The sequence below is a fragment of the Myotis brandtii genome, unplaced genomic scaffold, assembly GCF_000412655.1.
Source record: "Myotis brandtii unplaced genomic scaffold, ASM41265v1 scaffold707, whole genome shotgun sequence".
NCBI classification, from domain to species: Eukaryota; Metazoa; Chordata; class Mammalia; order Chiroptera; family Vespertilionidae; genus Myotis; species Myotis brandtii.
Genome location: NW_005370773.1, coordinates 800,833 through 811,812, shown reverse-complemented (window position 1 = coordinate 811,812; position 10,980 = coordinate 800,833). Strand labels below are relative to the sequence as shown.

The 10,980-nt window shown below is 52.2% G+C and overlaps 1 protein-coding gene across 1 annotated transcript in view; it reads right to left on the bottom strand.

Annotated features, from left to right (window-relative positions):
* Positions 1–2,193: 2,193 nt before the first annotated feature.
* The window catches only part of UBFD1 (ubiquitin family domain containing 1), a 13,177-nt gene continuing 4,390 nt past the window's right edge, over positions 2,194–10,980 (bottom strand). The window contains exons 4-5 of the mRNA XM_014530020.1: positions 8,234–8,316; positions 2,194–2,412 (exon numbers count right to left, since the gene is read on the bottom strand). Of these exons, the coding sequence (XP_014385506.1) occupies positions 2,398–2,412; positions 8,234–8,316 (98 nt within the window). The 3' untranslated portion in view covers positions 2,194–2,397. The remainder of the gene's footprint in view (positions 2,413–8,233; positions 8,317–10,980) is intronic.

The following is a 10,980-nucleotide window of genomic DNA, read 5'->3' as shown; positions in this document are numbered from 1 at the left end:
ATGGGGGAGGATAGATAACTATTATAAAAGGAGACCAGAGACATCAACTTCAGGGGAGTGTGGGGCTGGGTGCTGGGGATGAGACAGCCCATTAGGAATACAGTGCTATTCTGGTCAGACTAACCTATTCTCATGAGGTTCGCACTGAGTACTTAGAGGTGTAGCATCAGGGCTGCAGTTAGCTTTCAAATGGGTCAGAAAAAAAAATAGCAAAAGGGTAACCAGTGACTGGGTGACGGCTATAAGTTAGGCGTGTATGTGCGTGTTCACTATGCTATTCTTTCAACTTGTTTGAAAGTTGTCCATATAAGGGAGGAAATTCAACATGATACATGCAACGGAAAGGACACACGCCATACAACTGGATATTCCAGCGATGAGACTGGTTACATAGGAAGTTATGCGATCATGTGGAAAGACTGTTAAGTACAGACAGATTTTAACCAGCATGACCCCATTTCTGGAAAACACACCGAGATGTTAATGATTATGACATGGTAGACACAGAGCTTATTTTGTTCAGTATTTTGTAAATTACAAATACCATGTATTGTGTAATAAATGACACATAAAAGTCATATTTTGCCCTGGGCAGTTTGGCTTAATTAGTTGAGTGTCATCCCATGCACTGAAAGGTTGCTAGTTAATTCCCGGTCAGGGCACTTACCCAGGTTGTGGGCTTAATCCCCAGTAGAGGGCATGCAGGAGGCAGCTGATCGATGTTTCTTTCTCATCAATGTTTATGTCCCTCTCACTTCCTCTCTCTCAAAATCAATAAAAACATAAAACTTAAAAACCAGGAGTGCCCGGCCAGAATGGCACAGTGGTTGATCATCTATCTATGAACCAGAAGGTCAAGGTTCGATTCCTGGTCAGGGCACATGCCCGGGTTGTGGGCTAGATCTCCATGCAGGAGGCAGCATATCAATGATTCTCTCATCATTGATGTTTCTCTCTCTCTCCCCATCTCCCTTCCTCTCTGAAACCAATAAAACTATATTTAAAAAAAAACAACCACCCAGGAGTTACATAACATGGGGTGGACAGCATGAAGGCCATCTCCCTTCCTCTCTGAAACCAATAAAACTATATTAAAAAAAAACACACACCCAGGAGTTATATAACATGGGGTGGGCAGCAGGAAGGGTTGTACCAGGAGGTACAACATGGGTGGACAGCAGGAAGAGTTGTATCAAGAGGGTAAGACAGGCTAACAAGGCTTCGAACAAAACAGCCTTGATAACTATGAAGGCAGGTCAGCCCGGCTGAGCGCAGCCACGTGGGGCAGGCCAGGGCTCCGGGAGAAGCACCTCCACTTGCATGTGCACCGGCTACCCTGACCTGACGGCCTTTGGGCATAGGGGGAAGAGGTCATTGCTACTTGCCCTAGTGGCGGTCTGGCTTGTGGGGTCCCAGGTGAGAAAGGGGTGTCAGCTGTGAAACTGCAGGTATGGTGTGCTATTCAGGCGACAGGTTACCTCCTTCTCCCTATCATCTGAAGGAGCCTGAAGCGACCATTCAGAACTGGGATCCAACCCGGAGGAGCCCACTGCAGAGAGCAGCCTGGGGCAGTGCCAGCCCCTACGGCCCGACAGCACTGCTTCGGGGTATGAGGTACCGAAATAATGGAAAGAGCCGAGGGGCCGCGGGACCAGAGCCTCTGGGAACATTTACAAAGCAGAGGGAAGGCGAGAGTGTCCAATGGAAGTGGTGCTGGTGTCATGTTTGTTCCTGGGTCTTTGCGGCTGTGGCGGGAACTGGAGCTCCACCTCAGTGTGTCACCAGCCATGTCCTCCGAGGCTACCGGCTGGGTGAAGTCACAGAGGCAAAGCCAGGTGTACAGACTGGAGGTGGCATCGCCTCCAACACCTGGAGCCGAAGCGGGAGGAGGGTTGTCCCACCAGGAGCATGGCCTGGCAGTGACTTTGACTCATACAGAAGTCAATCAAATCAAATCTCTTTATCAACTGTTTTTTGCTGGATATACTCAAATTTGGATATACTCAAAGTCAAATAAAGAAGACAGGAAAATGGTTGACCATAGCTGGTTAAAAAAAAAAAAAAAAAGGGCTCCAGGCCCAGTTCCAAATATTGGTCATAAAAAAAAAAAAAATGGCTCCAGGCACAGTTCCAAATATTGGTCATCCCCAGTATCAATAAGGCGCATGAAGAAGTGGAAGGAAAAAGGAGACGCAATTAATTATCAAACTTTAATTGATAGGCTAATCTTACAGGATAAACAATAAGACAGCTAGTCAAGGTTACACTTTTTAAAAAATCCAGCAGCGCAAATCTAACAGACTAGATACGTTCCTCTCCTCCCAAACAGGCATTGGATTAAAAACAAACCAGACCAGAGCAGACACAAGAAACATGGTACTTACGTATATTGTCAATTCATTCTGGAGAACTCTTTAAGAAAAAAGAAAGCAGTTCTTGACATTTGGAAAGCAGCAGGCCACTCGGCCTGCAGGGAGATGGGCCAGATGTTCTGCACCGGAGGCCCTGGCCACCGTAACTTCAGAGAAGCCACTGGGCCCTACTAAGAAGGAAGCAGGTGCCAATCCTAAGCAGAGATGACATTGTCACAAAGCCTGAAAACAAAGGGCCAACCTTTCCCAAGGCAACAGGCAGAACAGAGGCAAGGAGACTGTGGCACAGGGTCCATCCCGTCCCTTCCTGCTCCGGCGAAGACAGGGGGGGCCAGAGCGGGAGCCCGGGAGCTCTCCCAGGCACATGGGTACTGAGGGAAGGGAGAGCAAGCCCCTTCTGGCTGAAATACAAGTTTCCAGAGCCCTGGCAACGCGGCAGTTCGTCTCTCTGGCCCTGGGAAGGCAAAGCAGCAACTAAGGAGACTCCTGAGGCCTCGCTGGCCTCCTGCGTCCACGAGTTATAGGAAAGGACATCCTTAGCTCAGTTCAGCCTCATTAAGGAAGCGCTAATACTACTTGCAGAAGGCCCATCAGCAATTAAAATACACACAAAAAAGCACAAAAACTTAACATCAGAGTTCAGGATTCACAAGTCTAGTTCTCTGCTCAGGCTGACTGAGCGGCCTGCCCTCAGCAGGCATTACTGTCATTGGTTGCCAAGTGGCCCGGGAGGGAAAGAAAGGCGTGGCACCAGTGAGCCAGGACCTGCAGGAGAGGAGGTCCAGCACGAATTCCAGGAGAGAGCAGTCGGGAGGCTGAGGGACGCGCCGCATGGACCACAGGCCATGCCCGCCTGCTCCTGCACGTGGAGCCCTTCTCCGAGCCAGCTCTTCCTCGGTCCACCCGCACGCCCTGCGCCACTGTGAGGGACAGTCAGGACCCCAGAGAAAGAGCTGGTCCATCGGACAGGGAAGAACTGCACGGAAACCATCCTGACAAAACACTAACACTGTGAGGCCTCTGGCAGGAGAGCAGGCAGCTTGCGGACAGATTCCGTCTCGGCACACGCTGGGCCATAAGAAAACAAATGCAGAGACTGCTCCCGGGACCGAGTGACAAGACTGCAATACTGCTGGGACCCAGACTCGGACCTAAATCCAACACCTCCCCAGGGGTTCTGGCTCGTCACCTCTGCTCTCCAAGGGCTTCCCACAAGATCTCCATGATTGTTCCGGCGGTCAGTGACCCCCTCAGACACGCCGACGAGAGACGTCAGTACATTATTGTTAATATACAGCATTTCAAAGTAAGGGGGAAAGCACCATTTTACTTAACATAAAAAGGCTCACGCAGGCTGTGGTCCTGTCTGGAAATGACGCCAGCCTGAGTGCAAAGCGGTTTGGCTCGTGAGGAGCAGGGAGAGATGGGACAGGCTGTCCCTGGGACGAAGGGAGGGCAGCTGGCGCGTAGCCAAACAAACAGGGTAAATGCAGACCTGCCGGGAAGGCCCTGGAGAGCAGCAGGGTGAGGCCAGTCTGGGGCGAGGACACTGCTTCCAGAGGAGAGAAGGCGTGTGGCCCCGCCAGGACAAGCCTCCAGGATGGGCACTGGCCAACAAGCCGAGCCGAGGCCGCCTCCACGTGCTGGGCCCTGCAGGCGTGCAGGCAGCAGGACAGAGGCTGCAGTCAGTCACTGCTCCTGGGACACTACCCTTCACCGATGTACTTCTGCCCCGAATGCGAACTGGGAAGGGACTACACCGTGAGAAGCACGAGCCTGTCTTTGCCGGCTGGATTCCTCAACTACAGTTTGGAGGGAAGGGTGCAGAAGATCACCGTTCACTGGCTCACACATGCTAACACATTTCACAGAACAAGGAGAACAGCCTGGAATCGACTGCAGGTTTGGAGACTCTCCGGCCAAGCCCTGCCGAGAGCCTGCAGCAGCGAGGGGAGGACTGCCAGGGCGGCAGGGGATCAGCACAGGGATGCCCCTCGCAGGAGCCTTTCCGCATTCGGTCAACCAAGCCACAAGGGACACCAGGGTTCACATGGACAAGGAACGTAGGGGCTAAACCAGACAAGGGCGAGCTCATCACAAAAGCAATTTATCCCATAGTTGCTGTTGCAACACATCGCCAACCCACGGGGTCAGATGTCCTCTTGTTGAGAAAGGCAGCATCTTTGAACGAGGGAGGCAGAACTTGAACACAACACGAGCGAAGGGACAAATGGATAAGCACAACTGAAATGACCACTGGGCTGCTTCTTGAAACTTTCAAAGTGGGCCTGTGGCTACATGGCTGTACACAGTCTCCCACGGCACCGCCTGAAGAGGCCTGTGCCCGCTGGGAACTGTGGATCTTGGAGCAGCACAGCTAGGCACACTCACGCCAGGCTGGGCGTCAGAACCAATCAGTGAGGGCTGCAGGCAACCATCAAGGAGGCAATGACCACCCCAGAGATCAAGGTGTTTAGACAAGAGTCTGAGATACTCTGCTGCTCACCAGACACCAGCACGCGGGAGAGCTCCCTAAGACCTGCTGCGCCCCCTCCCACGTGCATTCGCGAGCAGCAGCACGGCGGGAGGAAGGCCAGGAAAGGAAGCAGTGATGAGGTACAAAAGGAGGAACTGACATCTTTGGGCTTTCAAAACAAAAACTCCTATCTAGGAAGTGAGAAAATACAAAGGGAAAGAATTAAGTCTGAGTCAATGGACAGAAAAATATGGCTTACCAACCCTCCCACTTTGCATAAAAATTTTTATGAAAAAGAAATAAAACACCCCAACTCATCAAAACAGTCCAAATGTTTGCAACCAAAGATTTATGAAAATATTTGTTGAAATCACTTTTTAAAAAAAGCAGAAAGCTTTTGACCATTCCTTTCTAAACAAAACCTTGGCAGATCTACTCTCAAATACACTTAAGAGTATTCCACACAACACTTTCCGAGTTCAGATTTATTGGTTTCCACTGTACTGACTTTAAAAATGGTATGAAGCTGACTGCAAGAAAGGGAACCGGTGATTTAAGTTAGGATTAAGCTAAGGGTGAAAGAACATCACCTCTGGCTTCGGTCACCACATCACCTTAGATTGGGTATAGATTGTGTGTGAACAAAGTTCCAGAACTCTGAAATCCGGGGGTGCTGCAGGCCTCTCCCAGCAATGTCCTTCACTGTGGGTCAGTCTCCTGGGCCAGAGGTGAAAGTGCTTTCAAAAATACTGCCACTTCCCCAGCACAGTGTCTTTGATTGCATCCACATATTGAGTTGGAACCCAGTACACCCAGTAGTAAGAGGCTTCCGTGGGGCCCAACTGAAACGCCTGGAAGGGAAAAGGAAAACCAAGCGACACTTCAGAGGTCGGGAGGCTGAGCGGCAGCACAGCACGCACAGGGGAGGGCTGAGAGGTGGCTTCATCAACGGGGAAGGGGGAGACCTCATGTGGGGAGGGGAGCATTCTCTTGTCTTGTCCAAGAGGAGCAGCAGCAGGAGGAAGCAAGCAGAGCAAACCCTAAAGCAGTGGTTCCCCAACTCGGGTGCACATCAGAGCCCTCTGAGGGGAGGGCTTGTCACAGCAGATTGGTGGCTCCCCTCTTAGTCTGGGACTTGGAGGGCCGGTGGGGCCTGAGCATCTGCAATTCCTAGGAGCTCCCAGGTGAGTGGCACTGCTGATCCAGACCCTCCTGGGAACCACTGCCCTAGAAACAGTCACACATGCACAGCAAACAGGTGAGCGCTCGAAGCAGCACTGCCAGCAAGGTGAGCACTTGGAAACAGCCTGCCGTCCACTGTGAGGGATGCACAATTAACGTGATGTGGCCTAGTCATGTGAATACTGGGTCACTTTTAAAAGGTATGAACTGGATCTATGGTAAATACAGACAGATCATTATGTCGAACCAGAAGAGCAAGCAGCAGAATGACACATACCACGATATGACTTAAGAAAACTGATAAAACACAAAAACAGTGTTGAAGCCTGTTCATGGACATACATGAAAATGGAAGCAGAGCGGGGCAGGCCAAGTGGGAGATCGTGAAGAGGGCAGTGGGGAGGGGAGACAATGGGGACGAACTCGCTGCTGGTAAAGTATCTTTTATTTAAAAATGATTCAAAACAAGTTACAAAATATTTGCAATGGTCACTTCTTGGTGATGGGTATATGGGTTTGCTTAATCGTCTGTCCTTTCCTGTATTTTTTAAGATTTCTCTGAAAATAACAAAGCACAGCTACCCCCTTCTAATGTGAACTCTGGCATGATAAGCTAGTGATATGGCGTCTGCAGAGAAGGAAACAAATGCTTTCATCGGGACAGAGGAAAGGTGCTGAGTAATGGTGCGTAAAGAGAGGGGCGATCAGAGCCACTGCCGCCAGAAATGACTGGAAAAAATGAGCATTTAAATGAAATCTAAGGCATTGCCCAGCCACACCCATCACTTAGGAGGTTCAAGCTGGCCCCTCAACTTGTGTAAAACCCTCTCACCAGGCTGCCGATCACCAGGACTGCACACACTACAGGGCCAAACTGGGAAGGCACACTCTTCAGAGGGCAGTGCAGGAGCCAGATGAAAATACCAAAATCCAATTTTAGCCCGGCCGGTGTGGCTCAGTGGTTGAGCATCAACCTATGAACCAGGAGGTCATGGTTCGATTCCCGGTCAGGGCATATGCCCAGGTTGCAAGCTTGATCCTCAGTGCGGGGTATACGGGAGGCAGCTGATCGATGATTCTCATCATTGATGTTTCTCTCTCTCTCTCTCCCTCTCCCTCTCTGCAATTAATAAAAATATTTAAAAGTAAATAAAAGATAATAAAATAAAACCCAACTTTTAAAGCAAAAAAATAACTGAGTAAGCAAACAATCCACGTGCAGACCTTTAAAGACTCGGAGACCAGGTGGAGGGCTGCCACAAGGCCCATGATGTGGTCACCTCTCAGAGGGGCACCCAGGAGCTCGGAGCCAGGGGCTGACAGACACCGACAGGACAGGAGAGGGGCAGGGCTGGCAGACCCTCCCAGAGCCCGGTCTGCCGTCTGTCTACAGAGCACTGCCAGGATGCTAGCTCCCCTTCTGCTGGGACCTCCCGACACCTCCCTCTGCTGTGGACGTTGTGCCACACCCATGGTCAGCACACTATTGTTCCTTCTCCCTGGGACAGGCCAACGCAGCTACATCCCTGCTGGTCGGACGCTGAAAACTGCCTCTTCTGACAAAGGCAGGCGGCCGCCCTCACCCTGTCACTGCTCAGGGCAGGTCCCTGTCCCAGCGTTTTTAAAGTGGCCCCTCCAGACAGCGCTGGGAAGTATGAGGACGTGCCTGAGCTGCTCCGCTCACTGAGCTTTCTCTGCTCTGCACAGACAGGGCAGTGCCTGCACACATCCTGTCTCGGGAGAGCACAGCCTGCCGGTCAGAGCAGACCTCCCCGAGAACAGTGTCCACAGATCCATCTCCCCATAGGCCCTGCCATGTGACCGCTGCAGCCTGGGAAGGGCGACACCACCCCAGAGGGAGGAGGCCTGGGGGTCCGAACACCAGGACTAGTGGGAGGTTTAATTCTATGCACAAGAAAAAAGTTAGATGAAAGCCCACAAGCCCCTCCTCATTACAGTTATTTTCCTGGTCTAAGGACAAAGCATTATAGTAAAAGGGAGGCAAAGACACCCAACATACCCCCTTAAACTGCTGGAAAAACGGGGGTGGGGGTGGACGGGAGTCGAGAGAACCAGGACTAAGTCAAGGGCGAGTTCTAGAAGAAAGCCCGGGGCCTTAGACGGGCGTCTCCGGGCGTGTCTCCTCGGTCACGCAGTCCCTGCTGGAGCAGTGCGGGCCCGCGGGCCGCTCCAGGCTACTTACCATCATGTGGTAGTCCTCGTGCCCCTCGATGGGTTCGCTGACCACGTTTTTAATGGAGCCCATGGGTAGCTTCTCGGTCCGCTCTGAGTTGAGAGGAATGACAGCCGTTACTCACAGGTCCTCCTGTTCTACTCCTGGGACGCAGCAGACCTCATCAGGGCGGTGGCTCTGGAGCCTCCTGGAGGCGCACATCCTCCTGCCCTCCAGGGGTAAGGGACCAGCCCTGCTGACCACGGCCCGAGAGCCCTGCGTGGGAGCTGGGACTTCTTAGGAGCGAACGGGGACCAGGATGTGGCAATGGCATAGCAAAGTATCTCTTTCCTGGTGTTCTTTTTAAAACTCTTAACAATGAATAACACCCAAGAAATCCCACTGTACCCTTACTGCCCAAGCCCAGCACTGGCTCAGGCCTTTGGTGCCTGAGACAGTCGAGAGCCAAGAACAGAGGCACCAGCGTGCCCCGGGGTTCCCACAGATAGGAAGGGAGACTGCTGGCTGTGAACGACCAGGCTCTGGCCCAAGACCCTGCTCACTTGCCCCCACAACCCCTCCCCTGGCCTGCACACCCCCATATACACACACATGAAAGTCCTCTTAGAACATTTATAACCTCTATGATCAATAATCAAGAGCACACGGATCAGAAGACAGTCTGCAGCAAGTTTAAGGGCAGCAGGTGTGAAAGAGGCAGTGCGAGGAAGGGGAGGAGGGGACACTGCTGGAAAGAGCAAGTACAGCAGGAGGGGGGGTGGCAGGAGAGGTGGGGGCATCTGCCTACAGGAAACCACCCTGGAAGCAGCAGACACCTCAGGGACTGGAGAAGCTCTCAGCAGTTAAGTCAAGATTAAACCACACTAAAGCCTTGGTAGACAAAAATCTGGAAAAGGTGAAATCTAAAAACAGGTAACTGACAAGACAGCAGGAACTTGGAGGCTGGGGTTCTAGTTGAGCAGATGAATTGAGACATTTTATTTCTGTCCTGTGGGCCTCGGCCTGTGAAAATCGGGGCTGGGGAGAAAAGACCTGGAGGGTCACGCAGGCTAGGACTTTTAGCGGCTCTAAAACAGTGCCCCCAGCCAGGACCTGACCAGCAGGTGTCTTTAAAATAGAAACTTCTTTTTTATTTTTTTTTATTTTTTAATCTTCACCCAAGGATATTTCTCCACTGATTTTTTAGGGAAAGTGGGAGAGGGAAAGACAGAGAAGTATTGATGTGAGAGAAACACATCAATTGGTTGCCTCCTACACGAGCCCTGACCAGGGCCCAGGCTGGGGAGGAGCCTGCAACCCAGGTACATGCTCTTGATCAGAATCGAATCCGGGACTCTGGGTCCACAGGCCAACACTCTATCTACTGAGCCAAACCGGCTAGGGCAAGATAGAAACTTCTTAAAACACCAACCACCTTGAAATGTCAGCAGTTTTCACAGAAAAATATGGATTTCTGGCTTCTTTTGAAAATGCAGATGTAAGAATCCTGGGCCCACACTTCCAAGTGACCATCAGCTGGATCCCAGGTGCGACTGCCCTACCAACAGGGCACAGGCTCCCCACGGCCTCACCTGTGCTCACCTTTCTTATTCCCTGCCTGTTCTCGCTCCACTAGCCAGAGGCTGAGTCCTGCCTCCCACTCAGCCAGAGTTTACGCCACAATCAGGAGCCCGTGAGCGTCCCCTGGAGGAGGCGGCCAACAGGAAGATGAAGCCAGTGCTGGGGGCCCACTCCCAGAACGCGCTGTCCTCTGAGGGTGTGGGCAACACCCAGGGCACGGCACTCATGGGCGCGTGAGAGGGCGCGGTGCCAGGAGGCAGGGCTCTGGGAGGGAATGAGAACCCGGGCAGTGGCTGACCCCAGGACATGAATTCATGGCCACGCCCCTTAGCAAGGCTGGTGACCAGGAGACTCAACAGCTCTGCCACCCACAGGTTCTGTGGAGCTCTCCTTTGCGCCCGAGGGTGGCCGCTCCCACAAGCGGAAGCGGGAGCCCCGCACAGGCAGCGCGGGTCCTCAGCAGCCCCAGCACACCTTCCTGTCGCACAAGTACTCCCTCAGGGGCCAGCCTGGCTGCACCTACCCGCTGGGCCACTGGTGTTTCCTGGGCGGCCTCAGCCACTGCCTCCCCTTAGGCTGCCCCAGTGGAAGAGGCAGGGCTTTAGCGCCCATGCACTGATGGAGGGCTACGCCAAACCACCTGCGAGCATGGAAGTGAGGAGCTGGCAGGCGGGCAGCTCACAACTGAAGAAACAATAGGGGTGACGGGACCGGCTCTGCAGAAGACAGGGACCTATTAAAGGGGCCCAAAGCCCTTGAAGAATGCGGGAGCCCCTCAACAGTTTGCAAAACTTGCTCTGATCATGCAGTTAGAATCAAATGTGAAAGAAAGGGCATGGCAGGTTACCAAACAATTGTTAGAAGACTCAAGCGCTTTTGGCATGTCATTCTTTGTTCACTTTAAGAACCAGGATGGGGGTGAAAACAAGAAATTTACTTTCATATTTTGGATGATAAAAATCTCACTCCCCATCACCCCAGCCCTGATTATTTTCATGAAATTTTGGTCCCATCTGAAGCAGAATCATCTAGTGGCCTGTCCCTGAAACTCATCAGCCTCAGAGGATAGGGCCCCCTGGACTGCTCTTTGGCGTTTACCTCGAACACTGACCATCTACAGTGCAGGCAGAAACAGGTGACTTAGGCATGCTCGGTCCCCTCCGGAATCTAACAGGGGACAGACAAGAGTAATGAGT